This window comes from Aethalodelphis obliquidens, unplaced genomic scaffold (genome assembly GCF_003676395.1).
Source record: "Aethalodelphis obliquidens isolate GAN/ISIS:26980383/991018 unplaced genomic scaffold, ASM367639v1 scaffold80, whole genome shotgun sequence".
NCBI lineage: Eukaryota > Metazoa > Chordata > Mammalia > Artiodactyla > Delphinidae > Aethalodelphis > Aethalodelphis obliquidens.
In genome coordinates this window covers 1799494-1822709 of record NW_020838024.1, presented here as the reverse complement: position 1 = coordinate 1822709, position 23216 = coordinate 1799494, and the positions used below count along the sequence as shown (strand labels likewise).

At 38.1% G+C, this 23216-nt stretch overlaps 1 protein-coding gene across 10 annotated transcripts in view; it reads right to left on the bottom strand.

The window, feature by feature from the left end:
- The window catches only part of CPLANE1 (ciliogenesis and planar polarity effector complex subunit 1), a 128604-nt gene that overhangs the window by 19329 nt on the left and 86059 nt on the right, over positions 1-23216 (bottom strand). For all 10 annotated transcript variants that reach the window (XM_027092644.1, XM_027092645.1, XM_027092638.1 and 7 more), the window contains 7 exons: positions 16837-16986; positions 13333-13363; positions 12417-12548; positions 7015-7180; positions 4889-4947; positions 4257-4424; positions 3084-3211 (listed from right to left, as the gene is read on the bottom strand). In XM_027092644.1, the coding sequence (XP_026948445.1) occupies positions 3084-3211; positions 4257-4424; positions 4889-4947; positions 7015-7180; positions 12417-12548; positions 13333-13363; positions 16837-16986 (834 nt within the window). The remainder of the gene's footprint in view (positions 1-3083; positions 3212-4256; positions 4425-4888; positions 4948-7014; positions 7181-12416; positions 12549-13332; positions 13364-16836; positions 16987-23216) is intronic.

The following is a 23216-nucleotide window of genomic DNA, read 5'->3' as shown; positions in this document are numbered from 1 at the left end:
GCAGATGAAGGAAGGGAAAGTCTACTTTGAGACTTGGTATCCTTATAGCACAACCACGGACCTTTCTCATATGGCAAATGTGCCCTGGCAACTGGAAAAGCCAGGTGTATAAGCCTATTTCCAGTAAATACCTAGACAAAATGCAAAGAGAATGATCAACTAAGGTTTCTTAAATTCCAGGATTAGTAGCAACTATTTACTGTTTGTTATGCAAAATGTTTTATGTTATGATCCACAACAGCTCTATGTGGTAGGATTTAAGAAACATCTGAGAGCACAAAGTGAGCGGCAGAGCTGGGCTATGAACCTAGGCCCGGATGATTTCAAAGGCTAGACCTATTATTTATGCTTATAATGCCTCTCAGATACTTATCATATAGTCCTTATATATTGTTTTTGACAGAATTAAACACAAAACAAGCAAAAAAAAAAAAAGAAAGAAAGAAAACTCTTAAATTTAACAGTTTGCGCACGGGGCTGAAGAAGTTAGCCAAAAACTGTATACTGCTTTATAGAAGACAGATAGTTGGGACTTCCCTCGTGGCACGGTGGTTAAGAATCCGCCTGCCAATGCAGGGGACATGGGTTTGAGCCCTGGTCCAGGAAGATCCCACATGCCACGGAGCAACTAAGCCCGTGCGCCACAACTACTGAGTCTGTGCTCTAGAGCCCGAGAGCCACAACTACTGAAGTCCGCGCGCCTAGAGCCTGCACTCTGCACCAAGAGAAGCCACCGCAATGAGGAGCCAGCGCACCACAACAAAGAGTAGCCCCTGTTCGCCGCAACTAGAGAAAGCCCGTGCGCAGCGATGAAGACCCAACCAGCCAAAAATAAATAAATAATTTAATTTAATAAATAAATAAAAGACAGCAACATATAGTCAAACTCAAAGAATTTTCAGGAAAACTTCTTTTCCAGAAGAACTGCAGGGAATTTTTAAATCTTGATGGATCCTCACTTCCCACCTGTGCAACAATTAAACTTGCCCCAGCGGGCTCATGTTGTCTGTGTCACGGACTGGAAGAGCCCGGTTTCTCCCACTGCTGCTGAATGTTGTCAGGGGAATGGCTGGGTTCTGGATGTGGCAGAGGCAGTCAGGGAGGTCAGTGTGTTCACAGTCCCTCAAGTTGACTCTCCTACCTTTGCCTTGGAGGTCCAGGAAGCTGAGTGACAGGTCAGCTCAGATAATAGTTAGGCATATGGTGTTCTATGACACAGTATAAATACTACAATACCTGCCCATTAATATTCTTGAACAATAATTAGTTTATATATAGCTATTTTTAAGCAAAAAAGCTAAATAGCCTTTTTTTCCCATTTATCCAGTTATTCAATTATTTCATTTGTTCAATGTGAAGGGGTAACACAGATGTAGAAAGTGTTGCTACCCTCAAATCATTTAGTCTATCCCGGGACATAACCAAGTTTATAAGTAACTACAACGTAAGACCTGTTGCAGTAGTGCCTCAAGAAGGGCAGAAACACATGACTGAGGGTTCAGAGGACAAAAAAAATAACTATATTAGTTACCAATGCTACTATTTGTCTCTAATATTCACAACTACCATGCAAGTTAAGTACCAGCCAGTTAAAAAATGAAAATATGGATGTTAAAATTCATTACACTGGGTTGGAAGAGCTAAAGAATTAAAATTAGGGATGTCTTCCAAGACACGGAGGGGAGGCATTTAAGGTATAAGGGAAGTTTTCAAGGCAGGAATGGGAGCACACAGCACGTGTCTGGAAAACAAGCCTGCATGTGCTATGGGTCATCCGGATTATATGTGGAAAGGAGGCTAAGGAGGCAGAAGGGGAGGACACCTTAAAGGCCAGGGAGAGGGTTTGGACTTATCTGTGTGGGGTACTGGTCACTGAGGACTTCTGAGTCTCTGGGCAGCAGGAGCATCTCATCAAGCATAGCTCAGCAAGGCAGGTAAGGGGACCAAAGAGGGCCAAGGCCTCAGCCCAGCCAAGTGCAAGGTAACAATACAGGCCTGACATTGGACAGGTCCAAGAAAAAGACATATTTCCACATAATCCAAGACTTTAAGAAACCGTGATTCAAGTTTAAAATCTTTTCCAGTTTTGGATATTTCTTTTCTTTAATTTTGGTAAATGTATCAGGTATAAAATAAAACTTAAAAAATTTTTTTAAATGGTTACTATTTTGAAATTCTAGTTTAAAAAAGAACAGTGTTTTCTTATTGTAATTCATCAATCAAAAGCAAGAGTTAACCAAACTATAAAGTTCCATCAAAAAGACTGCAATATATGGATACTTCCATTTTCTCAGTTAACGTGCATACTGAAGTTCAGGTTCTAGGTGTGGAGGCTCTAGACCCAGACTGGGTTCAAATCTAGACTCTACCACTTCCTAGATATCTGATCTTAGGCAGTTATTTCAACTTCCTCTCCCTTGGCTTTCTCTTGTTTAAAATGGGAACATAATAGTACCTTTCTCACAGAGTTGTAATTCAAGTGCTTAAATGGAACCTGGCACATTAGTTATTATACATCCTTAGCTGTACATATGTATACTACATGTTAACTATGATTATACATTTTAAAACAAATAAGTATGTTTTACTTTAGTAATCAAAACCCACATATGGCAAAATGAACTAAAGGAAGGCTAGTAATAAATAACAAATACTATACTTCAAATGTGGAAAAGAATATTCAAAAAGGGTAAAAATGATACTATTTCAACCTGCTCCTGTTCTATTCCTACTCTATTATATATCCATCCTGAAATCTATCAGAACTTGATTTGTAAAAATGCCTACATCTTTAGCCACACAAAAGAAACAGATTCCCAAATAAGTCATATCACACAGAACTGACTGTTCAAATTCTATTACAAAAAGGCCATTAGTTTAAAAAGATTCCTAGGGTCTTCTCATTTCAAAGCAACAGAACAAAATCCCAGTACCGCTAACTCTTTATCAATCCCTTGCATTCTGTTGAAATGGGAACTGCTTTTCACTAAGATTTACAACTTTTACTAATGAAAACACAACTTTGGAGACAAGAAAAAATAGGTCCAAATTACACAAGATAAAAAAAAAGTTTTCAGTCTTACCACATGGCCAGGGTGAGCCTTGAGTTTGCCCCAAAAGTCTCCCCTTTTGGGTATAACTTGGTTTGATGGATATATATCTGACTTTTCCAGGTCTATGTATTGGAAAATTGTGATCATGTCGATTCTCTCTAAAGTAGAAATTACACAGTTATTATATTCCTAGAATCTTCTATTAGTGATAAACTACAATATTTCAAAAGATGTAAATTCCAGCTCAGATTAATACATTCATTTTGTACCTCAGTGATGCATTCAGTGTGTAATTCTCCTCATACCTCAAACTTCACTCATTTTTTTCCAAAGAAATTGTTTTTATCTCTCTATCCATTTCAGATGCTCTATACATTTGGCAGTTATTTATGTATTAAATACCATGCATTATTCTAGGAAATATTCAAGGGGAGTCTCTGCTCTTTTGATTACACCCCAAATTACACACACACAAGTAATCTGATTACGTCTAGCTTTGCGTCGGGTAGCACTTCCTCTAGGCTCTTAAGTTACGTGATTACGTTTACAATCCTAATCAATTATTTTGCCAAAGGTGGTAATTTTTAACAACACTATACGGTCAATTCATTTTCTCCTTATGGGTCATTAACAAATATAATTTTGTGTTTGTTTGCCATATATAAGAAACTTTACACTTGGGTACTTTTCTTTAGTATCTATGTTTAATTAATTCTTGCCTAATGAACTAATATCCAAACCTAATGCAGGTCATTAATTTAAGAAGAAACATGTAACAGTATCTACAATTGAATCAGCAATAACTGGGTGGGAAGAAGAGGAAGAAGTGGTAAGCTGGTGATGACTATCTGTTTCTACAAGAATGGAGCCAAGCAGAGAAACAGGGGAGCAGTTAGGAGGCAAATTACAGAAGGAATTATTAACAAAAACTACAGAAAAGAAGGAAACAGGATTGAATGGATATAAAAATTGTATTAGGCATACAGAAGTGCTTTGTTATATCTTAATTAGACATTTAATGACATTTTTGTCTTTTTCCTTGGTGATTAAAACTAATGAAGACCTCATAATTACGGCACCATTTTCCCCTTCACTTTATTATCATAATTCAGAACAAGTCCACTGAACTTGAGTCACAACAGTGCTTCACACTTATCACGCTTGACATTATCTTGCCAAATGACGTGCCAAACCTTGTCTTACCCTCTTGGAGAAAGGGAGCGTTGCCTTCTGGGAATTTGAGCAGGTCTGGGTTTGTTAGGCAATGGTTTCTGTGCAGTTGCTGGAAGCTGTACTGATTCAGATAACAGTTCATTCATCAGACTGTATGCTTGTGAGATTCGACGACTATAGTGGTCAGAGAGTAGCAATCTTTAGAGAAAGAATTAAACAACATTTAGTAAAAGAGTCACTTTCAGTTCATATTTCTAGAGGGAACATAGTGTTCAAAGACCACCTAGCATTTATTTTCTTCCATGCATTTCAATACAAATTCAAATTTCAGATTTCTGAAAACCATTAGGAGGTATTATTAAAGGCATCTGTAGTTATGGCCTTTGGGGTATTTTCAAAATGCACATACATATCTGGATTGGGAGAGGGAGGGGAATAGCAGAAATAAGGTATAAAAATTGAATGGAATAAATAATATTTGAAAGCAAATTCCAAAAAAGGCTATTGGAGTCTAATTATTTTCCTTGCAGTTAGCTCCCGTAATTTTCTGTTTATCAACAAAAAAGGGACTACTATGCAAACCAGAATCCCTAAGGCATTATCTACGGCCTTGAGTGAGGAAGCAACAGAGAGAATGATCAGGGTGCAACCACCAAAATCACCTGTCTTTTTCGTGCTTCATCTTTTGTCTCAGCCTGATTTCCCTTGAAGTCATGTAAAACTGCACAAGAAATAACCAGTTAGTTCATTACTGTTCAATTCAAATAATTAAACCATTATGACCCTTGGAAAACATGAAAATTCCACTAATATATTTTAATAGGAAGTTAAAACATAATTTTGTTATTTAGTAAACAGTACAAAACACTGTCATATTTGATGAAGCTTCCTACCCCAGCACAAAATATGAAAATGTTAAATTAAAGCATCATGTAATTAAAATAAAATCCAATTTAATAAATGGAATGCAAAGTCTATTTTAGTAAACTAATGTATTTTCTCAAAAGGAGAAATCCTTATCAGCTGCATTTAAAATCGAAAATAGGAACATTTTAACGATGGAGACACCCATACTTTGTACTCTGTCTTATGATTAATCTCACCAAGAGCTTGGTTGATAAAAGCAGAAATGAGTCAGACATTTAAAACCATCACTTTAATGTTTTAAAATGTTTACCAGAAACCTACTGTAGTGGGTTCATTGTGACTTGTAAACTCTTCAAAACTTATGCACCATGGGGTAAACTGGCCAACATCAGCTATATATGTCTTATTCCAGAACATTAAGAGTTACTGTTGAATTACTAATGAGGGTAAGTCCTTTCACATACAACTGTGTATATAAAAACATACACACAGAAGTGGATTCACTTTCTCAAGGTCCTATACAGTAGTCAACAATAAATTTAAGGTCTTATTGATTTCTGATAAAAATGAAAACGAAAATTTTAATTACATTAACCCCTCACTAGTTCCATACCTTTACCCAAACAGAAGCTAAAAATAAACAATTATCTGCGATACTGAAGGAGATGTCACAAAGTCTATGAACAAAACAGTCCCAATGCCCTCAGAGTTCATTTATTCTAAATTTGGATACAATTCTAACCATCTGGGGAATCTGCTTGGCTGACAGGGAGGGTGATATGCAAACTCATCCTCCGTGGGGTAGAAGAGCACAGATATACACACACACTGTAAGATTCTGGTCTTCAAGTAGCCCTGAAGGTCATTACCATGTCCCCAGAGCTATCAACAAAATGTCATCTAACATCTGCATGCTCTCTCCAGACACAGGTAAGTAAATTACACTCTTTAAATAATAGTTCACCTACTTTTGCACCATTTGGTGCTGAAATGTGACAACCTTATCTGGAAAATTCACTTACAGAATATGTTCCCCTCATGATGCTGAAAAAAGATGAAGTGATATTATATTTTATTTCAGATGACAAAGTGAAAGATAAACTATAATCCAAGTGTAATCTAAATGTGAGTTTCACAGTTATGTAATCATCAAAGGAACACTGCTTTGTTTCACCTTCTGAAGAAAAACACTTTCGACCTGGCCATGGTGATGTCCATAGTCAGGGCTCAGGAAACGAATGTTGACAGTTTAACGGACAGTTGAAGCACACACACAGAAGTGCCACTGTTCTGTTGGTTCATAACTGGACCATACTTTAAGAGATTTTTTTGTAGATAACTTATGGAGAGAAAATTGATTTTTAAAATAGCTTTACTACACACACAGTTGTTCAACTGCCACTGACTTTCACTGAAAATTAAGGGAGTGACTCCAACTGGTCACCCAACCCCTCGACCTCTTCATTTGGTTAAAATGCTAGAGCCACGGGACTTCCCTGGCTGTCCAGTGGTTAAGACTCTGTGCTCTCAATGCAGGGAGCCTGGGTTCAATCCCTGCTCAGGGAACACTATCCCACACGCAGCAACTAAGTGCCCGCACGCCACAACTAAGACCTGGCGCAGCCAAATTAATTAATTAATTAATTAATTAATTAAAAATAAAATAAAATGCTAGAGCCATAATTATCCTCAGGGAGAAAAAATAATCTAAGATAGTTCAATAGAACATGGTTTGTAGAATTCCCTGCTACATTTTGTTAAGGTAATTTCTTAACTTTTCCAGACTTAAGTAAAATGCTGACTTTTCTATCAAACAAAAAAATGCATCCAAATTATGTTAATCCTTTTCTTGAATACTTGCCAGGAAAACAACTACACATCTTCTGTGATAATTCCATTACCCTTGATACTGCAGACTTACTGGGTTGCTCCTGGGGCAGAAAGGACGATGTTCTTGCCCTCTCTTTTCTGCTAGCTGATTTAAGTACTCTGCCATTCTTTCTTTTCGTTTTCTTTTCATCCAGACTTGAATCTCTTTTCTCTCCTTCTCAGTTCTTTGTGGACGTCTACCAGAGGAATGCTGAATCCTAAGAAATTTAACCAGCAGGGCATAACTCGATGTTAAATTTGTTATGGAGATAAAAAGTATCACAACTACTGTTTCTTTGGACAGATTCTGCCCCAGTTTGAAGAGTCATACACTCATGATGTCTAATCAACTTGCTACAACCTGTCCCATGAAATCCACTGACAATGATCTCAGGTCACTGACAGCCTCTTCAGTCTTCATCTTACTGCACTTCTCTATAAATTTGGTACAACTGGCTTCTCCTTCCTGCTTTAAACTCTCTCTTACCTGGGTCTTTCTCTAACTCTCAAAACACGATGCAGCCTCTTAAACTGGTGCCTTTCTTCTCTGCTCACCATGAGATATTAATGTCTTTAAAGGTTCTGGTTTGGATTTCTTCACTTATAACCTACTTCTGGACTATCGCAATCACTTCCAAAACTTATACTACAGGGGTGACTTCTAAACTGATGCTTCTCTGGATGTGGCCTTATGTTCGTGCCCAGGCCACACCTCCCAAGGGCCAACCCGAGCTAACAACCGAGCGTGGCAGGGATGTTGTGGCTGGCCCCGATCTACAGAGACAGGACTCCTCTGATGGGCGATTTTGGCAGGATGTCTCACCACTGACCCAGCTGAAACACGCTTAGAGCTACACTATACTCTGGGATTGCTTACCCAACCCTCTCTCCTTCACTGGCAGGGGTCAGAACTGCATTGGGGTCTGATGCCTCGCCCCACTTCTGATGTTTCCCTTCACAGGCATTTCTCTCAGTAAATCTTTTGTACATCTAATCCCATCTTGGCTTCTACACAAAGAGTACTGAGAGTGGCCCAAAAAAACAGGTGTTGTAGACGGGGATTTGGGGCAGACTCATCACCAAGTATGCGAAGAAGACACCATCCTAACTGGAAGATGGGTCACGCATACAGACGATGTGGCTGATACTGAACGTCTGATTTCCTTCTGAGAGACTGGACTCTTTGTACATGCCAGGCAGAGGGTACCCTACCCAACCAGCCCCCAATGAATCAATAAGCCAAAAGGCATATGTATCCCAAAGAAGCATTACTAGAAGAGGCAGCCTTTATTCTATCAGGAATGAGTTCTGGGCCCAGAAAAGGCTACAAGAAAAAAACATTTTAACCTAATCTTCCAAGGAAAAGCTATTTAAAATATATTCTAAGGGTTCATATTTAGGATAAAGTACTGTGAAATAAATCATTAATGCTTCTAAGAAGAAATAGGATTAAATCTATGTTGTACTCAGGGTGATGAGACCTTGGGAAAACTCGAAGGATACAGATGTGCTGTATTAGTTAAATAAACCAGTCTATATATTGGAGGAGAGGGAGGAATGAATACACACCACAACATGTATTTACAAAGAAAAAAATCTATTTTAAGCTTTGAATTCGTTTCTTAAAAAATCAGAAAATTAGAAATCAATTAGAATTCAAATACAGGAAAAACAAACTATAAAAAACAAAAACACATGGAGGCTAAACACTGCACTGCTAAGTAACCAAGAGATCACTGAAGAAATCAAAAAAATGTAAAAATACTAGAAACAAATGACAACGAAAACACAATGATCCAAAACCTATGGATGCAGCAAAAGCAGTTCTAAGAGGGAAGTTTATAGCAATTCAAGCTCACCTCAAGAAACAAGAAAAAAAAAAGAAAAGAAAAAAAAAAAAAGAAACAAGAAAAACCTCAAATAAACAATCTAACCTTACACCTAAAGCAACTAGAAAAAGAAGAACAAAGAAAACCCAAAGTTAGTAGAAGGAAAGAAATCATAAATATCAGAGCAGAAATAAATGAAATAGAAAAAATAAAACAATAGCAAAGATCAATAAAACTAAAATTTGGTTCTTAGAGAAGATAAACAAAATTTATAAACCTTTAGCCAGACTCATCAAGAAAAAAGGGAGAGAACTCAAATCAATAAAACTAGAAACAAAAAAGGAGAGATTACAACTGACACTGAAGGAATGCAAAGGATCATAAGGGACTACTACAAGCAACTGTATGCCAACAGAATGGACAACCTGGAAGAAATGGACAAATTCTTGGAAAGGTATAACTTTCCAAGGTTGAACCAGGAAGAATTAGAAAATATAAACAGACCAATCACAGGTAATGAAACTGAAACTGTAATTAAAAATCTTCCAACAAACAAAAGTCCAGGAAGAGATGGCTTCACAGGCGAATTCTATCAAACATTTAGAAAAGAGTTTTAACACCTATCCTTCTCAAACTCTTCCAAAAAACTGCAGAAGAAGGAACACTCCCAAACTTATTCTACAGGGCCACCATCACCCTGACACCAAAACCAGACAAAGATATCACAAAAAAAGAAAATTAGAGACCAATATCAATGATGAACATAGACGCAAAAAATCCTCAACAAAATACTAGCAAACAGAATCCAGCAACAGATTGAGAAGATCATACACCATGAGAAGTGGGATTTATCTCAGGGATGCAAGGACTCTGCAATATATGCAAAAAACTCAATGTGACACACCATATTAACAAATTAAAGAATAAAAACCATATGATCATCTCAATAGATGCAGGAAAAGCTTTTGACAAAATTCAACACCCATTTATGATAAAAACTTTCCAGAAAGTGGCACTGGGGGAACCTAACTCAACATAATACAGGCCATATACAATAAACCCACAGCAAACATCATTCACAATGGTGAAAAACTGAAAGTATTTCCTCTAAGATCAGGAAGAAGACAAGGATGTCCACTCTCGCCACTCTTATTCAACATACTATTGGAAGTCCTAGCCACAGCAATCAAAGAAGAAAAAGAAATAAAAGGAATACAACTGGAAAAGAAGTAAAACTGTCACTGTTTGCAGATGACATGATACTATACATAGAAAATCCTAAAGACGCTAACAGAAAACTACTGGAACTAATCAATGAATTTGGTAATGTTGCAGGATACAACATTAATGCACAGAAACCTCTGGCATTCCTATACACTAACAATGAAAGATCAGAAAGAGAAATTAAGGAAACAATCCCATTTACCATCACAAGAAAAAGAATAAAATACCTAGGAATAAACCTACCTAAGGAGGCAAAAGACCTGTACTCAGAAAACTATAAAACACTGATGAAAGAAATCAAAGATGACATTAACAGATGGAGAAATACACCATGCTCCTGAATTGGAAGAATCAATGTTGTGAAAATGACTATACTGCCCAAAGCAATCTATAGGTTCAATGCAATCCCTATCAAATTACCAATGCCATTTTTCACAGAGCTAGAACGAGAAATTTTACAATTTGTACGGAAACACAAAAGACCCCGAATAGCCAAAGCAATCTTGAGAACGAAAAACGGAGCTGGAGGAATCAGGCTCCCGACTTCAGACTATACTACAAAGCTATAGTAATCAAGACAATATGGTACTGGCACAAAAACAGAAATACAGATCAATGGAACAGGACAGAAAGCCCAGAGATAAACCCATGCACATATGGTCACCTTATCTTTGACAAAGGAGGCAAGAATACACATGGAGAAAAGACAGCCTTTTCAATAAGTGGTGCAGGGAAAACTGGACGGCTACATGTAAAAGAATGAAATTTGAACACTCCTTAAAACCATACACAAAAATAAACTCAAAATGGATTAAAGACCTAAATGTAAGTCCGGACACTATAAAACTCTTAGAGGAAAACATAGGCAGAACACTCTAGGACATAAATCACAGCAAGATCCTTATTGACCCACCTCCTAGAGTAATGAAAATAAAAACAAAAATAAACAAATGGGACCTAATGAAGCTTAAAAGCTTTTGTACAGCAAAGGAAACCATAAACAAGACCAAAAGACAACCCTCAGAATGGGAGAAAATATTTGCAGACTAATCAACTGACAAAGGATTAATCTCCAAAATATAGAGCAGCTCATGTAGCTCAATATTAAAAAAAAAAAACCAATCCAAAGATGGGCGGAGAACCTAAATAGACATTTCTCCAAAGAAAATGTACAGATGGCAAACAAATACATGAAAAGATGCTCTCAACATCACTAATCATTAGAGAAATGCAAAGCAAAACCACAGTGAGGGCCTTCCCCGGTGGCGCAGTGGTTGAGAGTCCACCTGCCGATGCAGTGGACACGGGTTTGTGCCCTGGTCCGGGAGGATCCCACATGCCGGGGAGCGGCTGGGCCCGTGAGCCATGGCCGCTGAGCCTGCGCGTCCGGAGCCTGTGCTCCGCAACGGGAGAGGCCACAGCAGTGCGAGGCCCGCGTATCGCAACAAAACAAAACAAAACAAAAGAACCACAGTGAGGTATCACCTCACACCGGTCAGAATAGCTATTATCAAAAAATCTAAAACAATAAATGCTGAAGAGGGTGTGGAGAAAAGGGAACCCTCCTGCACTGTTAGTGGGAATGTAAATTCATACAGCCACCATTGAGAACAGTATGGAGGTTCCTTAAAAAACTAAAAATAGAGCTACCCTATGACCCAGCAGTCCCACTACTGGGCACATACCCTGAGAGAACCATAATTCAAAAAGAGTCATGGACCACAATGTTTATTGCAGCTCTATTTACAATAGCCAGGACATGGAAGCAACCTAAGTGTCCATCGACAGATAAATGGATAAAGAAGATGTGGCACATATATACAATGGAATATTACTCAGCCATAAAAAGGAATGAAACTGAGTTATCTGTAGTGAGGTAGATGGACCTAGAGTCTGTCATACAGAGTGAAGTAAGTCAGAAAAAAAAAAAACGAATACCATATGCTAACACATATATATGGAATCTAAGAAAGCGGTACTGATGAACCAAGTGGCAGGGCCGGAATAAAGATGCAGACATAGAGAATGGACTTGAGGACACAGTCTGGGAAGGAGAAACTGGGATGAAGTGAGAGAGTAGCACTGACATATATACACTACCAAATGTAAAACAGATAGCTAGTGGGAAGCTGCTGCATAGCACAGGGACATCAGCTTGGTGCTTTGTGACCACCTAGAGGGGTGGGATAGGGAGGGTGGGAGGGAAGCTCAAGAGGGAGGGGATATATGTATACATATAGGTGATTCACTTCGCTATAAAGCAGAAACTAACACAACATTGTAAAGCAATTATACGCCAATAAAGAGGTAAAAATAAAATCACATAAAATATGGTCAATTTTAAATATTCTTGAACCATAAACATTTTAAGCAGGTTAAAAATGAATTATTCAATGATTACCTGGAGATGCTCCTCGCCTGTTGTTCTGTGAAGCCAAGCTCTTCACTGGAAACTCCATCTTTTGTTATAAGGTCATTGATAATGTCTGCAATATCAGTCAGTTCACTCATCTGGAGCGGATCTACTGAAACACTTCATTCCCAAATGCAGTATGAGAGATATAAATCAGTATCTACAACTTAATTACATTAAGCAAAAATGAACATGTAAAACTATGCTCTCCAAGAGTATAAATGAACACAAAAAATGATAAACATATAACTAATTTCCTTCTATTGCTTTAATTCCAGTAATCCTCGGTGGAAAAGCCTAATCATCAATAACTGATAACTTCATATGCACTCTCAAAGGAGCAAACGTAAGGCCTAGAGGACAACTGGGACAACTAGGACAACAACCTGTCCTGCCTATTGAAATTTAATACATACGTAGTAAAAGAAAATGTAGCAAATGTAAGCTACTGTATTCTAATTACCTATGCTGAATAGTAAGGGATACAATATAACAATCCTCAGTTTCTTAAAACAGGAGGCCCCACCCCGGGGCTGTGGACCACTACCCCGCTACTGGTCCGTGGCCTGTTAGGAACAGGGCCACACAGCAGGAGGTGAGCACGGTGGGTGAGCGAGAACTTCATCTGCCGCTTCCCACTGCTCGCATTACTACCTGAACAATACTCATCCCCCAGCCCTGATGTCTGTGGAAAAACTGTCTTCCAAGAAACCGGTCCCTGGTGCCAAAAAGGTTGGGGACTGCTATCTTAAAACACCCCATTCCCAATGGGAATTACCTTCCTTTAATCCACAAAAAATATGTAGTGTAGAAGTTTACATACATATGAACAACAAAATTTCCAGAACACATAATTTATACCTAACTTTAAGTAAAACTGTGAATTAATTCTTAAGATATTTACCTCTCAAATAATTCATCACTGTTATTCACACCTTAAAAAAAAAACATTACTATTAATAAAAATTTCAGGTCAGTTACTTTTTCTATTTTCGATTATTAACCTGATCTAGAAATTATATATACAGAAACTGAAATGTTTTTAAACCTCCATTTGGTAGTGAATATTGTCCACATTTTAAGATTATTACTTTTCTATCCAGAGTACTCTGAATAATACATTTTAGGAGGTACAGTCTTTCTTTGCTTCATACACAGTTTAGAATACTGGAGTGAGATTTACTAAAAAAACAAAAAACAAAAACTTCTGATGATCTAAAAGGAATACTTTTGGGAAAATATCTAATTTAACTCCAAGAGCCTTTACTTGGAAGAATATACCCCAAAGAATAATTTTTAAACCTTGTCCAATATTAACAACACGTCTTTAAAGCAAAACACTTGGTCTACTCAATTTTCTGTATGTTTAACCCTCAAAGAGAATTGAGTTAATACAGGGAAAAGTGTCCTGACATCTCTTGTCAAAAACACTTCCTTGTTAAGATTTTCTTATCCTAAGATAAATCCACCCTGCCTCTAAGACTTAGAACATCCACATTTTTTTTTTTTGGTTTAAGGCCCATGTTCATCATGTCCTTTATTATATCATCCATGCTCACATGTTTTTAATATTAGAACAATTTTGCTTTCTTAAGCACATGTTGTTTTGTTTGTTAATCCTCAAATCAAGAATTTTACATTATCTTTGCTCTCAGAGTCTGGTCATTTGCGAGTTCTTCGATAATGGTGTTCATATAGGCTAATGAGATATAAAAGATCTGACTAAGAAATGAAACATTCCTTTCATCAAAAGGCAGAGAAGTGTTATATTCAAATAACTACTTTTAAAAGTAGTTACATAGGAAGATTCTATCCTTACTTCATTTTCAAAGCATTTTTGGAACTTTTTCTTTGGGACAGGCTTCACAATTTACTAGACACAATGGATCAGCTTCATTCCTTGATAGTGACGATTCCTTTTTTTAAAAAATTCCAAACAGTGACACTCAGCCTGATCATTTAATTCACTTATCAGAAACACCTCTGAATCACTTATGGCTGTTAACAAAAATTAAATCCATTCTCAGTGACTAAATTATTTGGCACTGACAAGAACACTCAGAAGAATTTGCTAAGAAGTGAAAGTCAATTTCAAAAGAGTAAATTTGAGCTATTTGTGAGCACTAGAAGTAAAGGAATGACTGTACATCTTTCCAAGAAGTCAACCTTGGAGAAGAAAACACCCATTAGGGCATCTAAATTCTGCACTTCTAAAAAAATACTAATTAGGTTTCTTTTTTAATTTATAATTAAACACTGAATACTAGAGAAAAAACATTTTTATTTATCCACCTTGACATGTGTTATGACATTTATTGACACTTCTCCTTGTTTTCTCCTCTTGCCTTAGAGTTTAAGAAGCTATTACAATCCTGAATGAATCATCGCCTTAACCCGGTACTCTCAATTTCTCTTTTCCTAGTACTTCCTTTTCTTCTGCCTTTAAACATAAGAGTTTATATTTATCCCCAACTCGAAATGATCTTTGACTTCATTTCATTTATCTCATTTCTATCTTCATTTTTCTCATTTCCTTTTACTGTCAGAATTCTTAAGTTGCCTATACTTAACAGCTTCTTGAGCCTGTCTTCGTCCCCAACCTTCTACCCTTGATATTACACTGAAAGTCCTCAAGTCCTTAAAAAAAACTCAGTCTTCATTCTTGACTTTCTGGCGGCTTGTGAAACTGTTAGCCACTCACTTTTTCTTGAAAATCCCTTTACCAGAGTCTGCTCATCCATTTCCCTCACTGGAGGTGGGGGCTCCCCTTGTTCTCTAATGGGTGGCATTTCACAGGTTGGTCCTCAGCTTTTCTCCTTTTTCCATCTTTCTTCCAGAAAACTGATACACTCTCTAAGTCTTAACTATACAATTAGCCAAAAGGCTTTTACATCTGTTTTTTAAGCCTAAAGCTCTCAGCAAGCTCTACTTCCTTATCAAAAACTAAATCCTAAATATGACATGGCCCTGCATCACTTTAAATGCTACATGTGGTCCGAAAGTGCTCTAGAGTTTGACGTTAAGACCTGGTGATATCCTTGCTCTTAGTGTGACAATGCTAACCAGCCATTCACGTTCTCCTTCCTTTCCAACCACTTAGTCAGTGAGTATCACCAGCTGCCTATTCAGAATGTCTCTTGTCGCTTCTCCTTTCCCACAGCACTGCCCAGGCCCTCATCACTGCACAGGTCAGGTTAATCTAACAGCTCACTAACCGACCTAGGCCTCCACCCTGGTCCTCTTCCTAACCTCCACTGCTCAGAATTTACCAATGATTCCCAAGTACAAAATGGAGTTTAGACTTCTCAGATACAGCTAGAACCCACTAAAGCCTCTTTAACCTCATTTCTCAATTCTCTCCCCACCCATAAGAGGGAAGAGAAAAGATACTGGTAACCAAGTACCTATAGGAATCAAACAGATTCTCAGCTAATTGCTCTCTATATAGTACCTAATCTTCTCAACAACTCTATGAAGTAAAAATGATTATACCCATGTGATGATGACTGAAATACAAACAGAATCTAGAAAGAACTTAGAGAAGAAAATTACAAAGTTTAAACCAGCTTCTTGATAGCTTTTGTTTAAATAACAGCAATGTCATTTAAAAATAGCATTTCTTAACTGATTATATTAAGTTAATAATGGTAATAAAACATACTGTAAACATTCAGTAGAATCATCATTATTGACCATAAATATCTGAGGGCAAAAAAAAATATTTAAAGCCACTGCTAGTGGTCCAACTGTGATATTTAGTATGCCCTGCTATTTACCCACTGCGCCACCAGGGAAGTCCCTAGTATGCCCTGCTGTTTATATGACACAAAGTATTTGTCAGGACCAAGGGATAGCATTTTGAATTGCCAGCTCCAAATGAAATGGAATGAACGGTGGCACTGAACTTGTCTAAGGCTCAATATCCTCAACTGTAAAATGGGGATAATGATGGTAGCTACGTCACAGGTCAGGCTTACACCAGGGTCAATGCATGTAAAACAACAATGTCTGGCACATGGCAGAGGCTCAATAAATTACAGCCATTATTACTGTTTTCAAATCAAAACTCTCATAATTGACAGAGTTGGAATTTCTTAATTTTTATAAAAATCAAATATTATAGTGTTATAGTATAATATACCAGTATAATGGTATAATACTTCAGTTGCTATGTATTTAACATTAATAAGTTACACAGAGATATGACACATGTTTGCAGTGTATCTTATGAAGGTGACAAGATGACGTAGCTCTTCACGTGAATAGCACAATTTTTAACATCCCTTCCCCGAAACTTATAAGTATTGCAAAACGGCTTCACGAATCCTTCACAATTATATTCCTAGTAAGTACTCTTCAGTACGAGTATTGGAAAATAAGAGTAAATGAAAAAAGTTAAGAACGATACCAGGAGAAGTCAAATTCTGGTCACTGGAAAGGCTGACAGCTGAATCGGCAGAAGGAAACACACAGGTTTTCTGACTAGGATGAGTTTCCGTTACTGAAATCTGTTCGTTGTCCCTTTGATCTTCCTTATTCGTATGAGTCAGGAAATGCACTATCCAAAGTATATATTACAATTAAAAGAAAACAGCAGAAAAAAATCACATGGGAAAGACATAGCACTTAGCTAACACTTCCACATGGCAACAGACACATTAGAAGTTTACAACATATTATTCTGATAGCTTTCTATTTACCCCATAATAAAATAATTTAATACAATATTTAAAATTTAAATTCCCTCATGGTTAAAAAAACCCAAAAAACTATTAAAGTTACTATCAACTTCAGATTGAGCTACAGTGGATAGGCCCATGCCCTGTTATAAAACAAAGGAGAAATGCTAAATTAAAAAAAACAAAACAAAACAGGTTCATACACAACCAAGACCTGTAAATAAAGAAATCTTCTGGTGCCATAAAAGCAAAAGGAATTCAAAGCTGGGCAATAAATGGACAATGATGCTGGCATAGTCCACGGAGGAACAGGAGACGTGGTTTCTGCAGATTGCAGTGAGGGGAACTGAGCTACCTTCCTATGGCTTAGAGTGCTGAAGGACAGTTCTGTCCATAAAATGCAGATAAGAGGGCTTCCCTGGTGGCGCAGTGGTTAAGAATCCGCCTGCCAACACAGGGGACATGGGTTCGAGCCCTGGTCTGGGAAGATTCCACATGCCATGGAGCAACTAAGTCTGTGCGCCACAACTACTGAGCCTGCACTCTAGAGTCTGAGAGCCAAAACTACTGAAGCCCATGCGCCTAGAGCCCGTGCTCCGCAACAAGAGAAGCCACTGCAATGAGAAGCCCACGCACCTCAACGAAGAGTAGCCCCCGCTCTCTGCACTAGAGAGAAACCCACGCGCAGCAACGAAGACCCAACGCAGCCAAAAACAAATAAAATTTTTAAAAAAATGCAGATAAGAAAAACTCTGCCCTAAAAAAGCAGCAAAGAAGTTTTCTATCTCCATGGATAGTGGACGGGAGAAAAATAAAAGTCAACTCTGAGAAATAGAACCCCGCGTCTTGCTACAGGCAAATGTGGGATCTGAATTTATACTATCTATGTAGTATAGCAACTCCAAGCCAAAAAAATATATATATAAACTTGTCCCCATTTTTTATACTTCAGTAACAGCAAGAAGTAAATATAAAACCACTCCAGGGCTTCCCTGGTGGTGCAGTGGTTGAGGGTCCACTGCCGATGCAGGGGACATGGGTTTGTGCCCCGGTGCGGGAGGATCCCACATGCCACGGAGTGGCTGGGCCCGTGAGCCATGGCCGCTGAGCCTGCGCATCCGGAGCCTGTGCTCCACAATGGGAGAGGCCACAGTGGTGAGAGGCCCGCATACTGCACAAAAAAAACACTCCAAAGAAAAACATATACAACCTAGCAGAACCACCCCCTACAAAATAAGCTCATGATAAAAAATTAAAACTCACACAAAGAAACAAGCAACCCTGAGGACAGTATATAGATTTGACAATCAAGAATATGCACACAAGAAATAATCTGAAAGGGCATAAAATATTACTAAAATAATTAAATTGATGAAAGAAGGTATAGAAACCACAATAAAAGAACAGGACAGAGTACATCCAAAGAACAGATAGATTTGAAAAAGAAACAAAACTTCTAGACATTAAGAATGTAGTCACCAAAATTAAAATCCTACAGCAAAGAAGACACAGCAGAAGAGAGAATTCGTAAACTAAGAGAGAGAGAGATCTGAGGAAACATCCTGAGCACATCACTGAGAGATTAAAAAGGTGGAAATTAAGAAGTGATTAAAAGACAAGAAATAGACTGAGAAGTTCCAACATACCTCTAACAAGTGTTTTAGAAAACAGAACAGAAAGAATGGGAAGGAAGCAATACTCCAAAAGAAACCAGATGAAAAATTCCCAGTGTTAAATCTGTAAATTAAAGAATCATTCCTCCCAGGCTGGTTCCCTGTCCTCCAAAGCCCCCTCCAGGTGGCGTGGGTACTGAGGGCATAGGAGGGAGACCCGGGGAGATCAGGAGAGGCAGGCGGGAGAGGCCCTCTGGGACCGGAGGAGCAGGAGAGGAGAGGAGGGCATTTGCCCTGCCCACTTGAGGCCAGACAACCTGCTGGGCTCCCAGGTGAGGTCCCCCACCCTCTGAGACCAGGGGTGAGGGGCACATCTGGGCCCCTTCTGTTCCTGGAGCCTAGCCCCACCCTCCCATAGCCCCCAGGGCCTTTTCCAGCCCTGTGGGTCCTGAGCATTGGCCCCGCCCACCACCTAAACCTCACCCTTGCTTAGGACCCACCCTCCACAGCCAAGGCCTTTTCCCTGTTGTTGTTGCTTTTTTTTTCTTTTCTTTTCTTTTTCCCTCTTTTCCCTCCTTCTCTTTTTCACTATTGTGGTACTGTTGTACCTTCTGGTTGTTGATTCAACTATATTTTTATTTTTATATTCTTTCTAACATATCTGTTAGTTTCCTAGTCTATTTTTTACTTTGTTATTGTTCTCTCTTTTTTTTTTTTTTGCCACCACATGCGGCTTGTGGGATCTTGGTTCATGAGCAGGAGGTCAGATTGAAGCTCCTGCGGTGGGAGCTCCGTGTCGGAACCACTGGACTAACAGAGAACCTCAGAATATTCATTGGAGTGAGGTCTCACGGAGGTCCTCATCTCAGCACCAACACCCAGCTCTACCCAACAGCCTATAAACTCCAGTGTTGGAAGCCTCAGGCCAAACAACCAGTTAGACAGGAACACAATCCCACTTATAAAAAAAAAAAAAATGAGATGGCAAAAAGATATGTCACAGATGAAGGAGCAAGGTAAAAACCTACAACACCAAATAAATGAAGAGGAAATAGGCAATCTACCTGTAAAAGAATTCAGAGTAATGATAGTAAAGATGATCCAGAATCTGGAAGTAGAATGGAGGCACGGATTGAGAAAATACAAGAAATGTTTAACAGAGATCTAGAAGATCTAAAGAACAAACAAACACAGATGAACAACATAATAACTGAAATGAAAAACACATTAGAAGGAATCAATAAAAGAATAACTGAGGCAGAAGAACGAATAAGTGAACTGGAAAACAAAATGGTAGAAATAACTGCCAAGGAGCAGAATAAAGAAAAAAAATGAAAAGAATTGAAGACACCCTCAGAGACCTCTGGGACAACACTAAACGCACCAACATTCTAATTATAGGGGTCCCAGAAGAAGAAGAGAAAAAGAAAGGGTCTGAGAAAACATCTGAAGAGATTATAGTCAAAAACTTCCCTAACATGGGAAAGGAAATAGTCACCCAAGTCCAGGAAGCCCAGAGAGTCCCATACAGCATTAACCCTAGGAAAAACACAAGACACACATTACTCAAACTAACAAAAATAAAATTCAAAGAAAATATATTAAAAGCAGCAAGGGAAAAACAAAAAATAACATATAAAGGAATCCCCATAAAGTTATCAGCTGATTTTTCAGCAGAAACTCTGTAGGCCAGAAGGGAGCGGCAGGATATACTTAACGTGATGAAAGACAAAAACCTGCAACCAAGATTACTCTACACATTAAGGATCTCATTCAGATTTGAGGGAGAAATCAAAAACTTTTCAGACAAGCAAAAGCTAAGAGAATTCAGCACCACGAAACCAGCTTTACAACAAATGCTAAAGAAACTTCTCTAGGCCGGAAACACAAGAGAAGGAAAAAACCCACAAAAACAAACCCAAAACAATTAAGAAAATGGTAACAGGAAGATACACATGGATAATAACCTTGAATGTAAATGGATTAAATGCCCCAACCAAAAGACACAGACTGGCTGAATGGATACAAAAACAAAACCCATATATATGCTGTCTACAAGAGACCCACTTCAGACCTAGGGACACCTATGGACTGAGGTGAAGGGATGGAAAAAGATATTCCATACAAATGGAAATCAAAAGAAAGCTGGAGTAGCAATACTCGTATCCAATAAAATAGACTTTAAAATAAAGACTATTACAAGAGACAAAGAAGCACACTACATAATGATCAAAGGATCAATCCAAGAAGATATAACAATTATAAATGTTTATGCACCCAAAATAGGAGCACCTCACTACATAAGGCAAATGCTAACAACCATGAAAGGAAAAACTGACAGTAACACAATAATAGAAGGGGATTTTAACACACCACTTAAACCATAACACACCACTTAAACCAATGGACAGATGATCAAAAATAAATAAATAAGGAAACACAAGGTTTAAGTGACACAAAAGACCAGATAGATTTAATTGATATTTATAGAACATTCCACACAAAAGTGGCAGAATACACTTGATCTTCTCAAGTGCACCTGGAACATTCTCCAAGACAGATCACACCTTGGGTCACAAATCAAGCCTCGGTAAATTTAAGAAAATTGAAATCATACCAAGCATCTTTCCTGACCACAACGCTATGATATTGCAAATGAATTACAGGAAAAAAAAAAACTGTAAAAAACACAAATATATGGAGGCTAAAGAGCACGCTACTAAATAACCAAGAGATCACTGAAGAAATCAACGAAGAAATAAAACAATACATACAAACAAATGACAATGAAAACACGATGACCCAAAAACCAATGGGAGGCAGCAAAAGCAGTTCCAAGAGGGAAGTTTAGAGCAATTCAATCTCACCTTAAGAAACAAGAAAAATCTCAAATGAACAATCTAATCCTACGCTTAAAACAACTAGAGAAAGAAGAACAAAGAAAACCCAAAGTCAGTAGAAGGAAGTAAATCATAAAAATCAGAGCAGAAATAAATGAAATAGAAACAAAGAAAACAATAGCAAAGATCAATAAAACTAAAAGCTGCTCTTTGAGAAGATAAACAAAATTGATAAACCCTTATCCAGACTCAACAAGAAAAAAAGGGAGAGGATGCAAATCGATAAAATTAGAAATGAAAAAGGAGAAATCACAACAGACAACTCAGAAATACAAAGGAATATAAGAGACTACCAGAAACAACTGTATGTCAATAAAATGGACAACCATGAAGAAATGGACAAATTCTTGGAAAGCTACAATTTTCCAAGGCTGAACCAGGAAGAATTAGAAAATATAAACAGACCTATCATAAGTAATGAAATTGAAACTGTAATTAAAAATCTTCCAACAAACAAAAGTCCAGGACTAGATGGCTTCACAGGCGAATTCTATCAAACATTTACAGAAGAGCTAACACCAATCCTTTTCAAACTTTTGAAAAAATTGCAGAGGAAGAAACACTCCCAAATTCATTATACAAAGCCACCATCACCCTGATACCAAAACCAGAAAAAGATATCACAAAATAAGAAAATTATAGACCAATATCACTGATGAACATAGATGCAAAAATCCTGAACAAAAAACTAGCAAACAGAATCCAACAGCACATTAAAAGGATCATACACCATGATCAAGTAGGATTTATCCCACGGATGCAAGGATTCTGCAATATATGCAAATCAATCAATGTGATGAAACCACATTAACAAATTAAGGAATAAAAACCATAAGATCAACTCAATAGATGCAGAAAAAGCTTTTGACAAAATTCAACACCCACTTAGGATAAAAACTTTCCAGAAAGCGGGCACTGGGGGAACCTACCTCAACATAATAAAGGCCACATATGACAAATCCACAGAAAACATCATACTCAATGGTGAAAAACTGAAAGCATTTCCACTAAGATCAGGAACAAGACAAGGATTTCTGCTCTCACCACTTTTGTTCTTTTTTTTTTTTTTGCGGTACACGGGCATCTCACTGTTGTGGCCTCTCCCGTTGCGGAGCACAGGCTCTGGACGCGCAGGCTCAGCAGCCATGGCTCATGGGCCCAGTTGCTCTGCGGCATGTGGGATCTTCCCCGACCGGGGCACGAACCCGTGTCCCCTGCAACGGCAGGCGGACTCTCAACCACTGCGTCACCAGGGAAGCCCCTCTCATCACTTTTATTCAACATAGTTTTGGAAGTCCTAGCTACGGCAATCAGAGAAGAAAAAGAAATAAAGGGAATACAAATTGGAAAAGAAGAAGTAAAACTGTCATTGTTTGCGGATGACATGATACTACACATAGAAAATCCTAAAGATGCCACCAGAAAACTACTAGAACTAATCAATGAATTTGGTAAGGTTGCAGGATACAACATTAATGCACAGAAATCTCTGGCATTCCTATACACCAACAATGAAATATCAGAAAGAGAAATTAAGGAAACAATCCCATTTACCATCACAACAAAAAGAATGAAATATCTAGGAATAAACCTGCC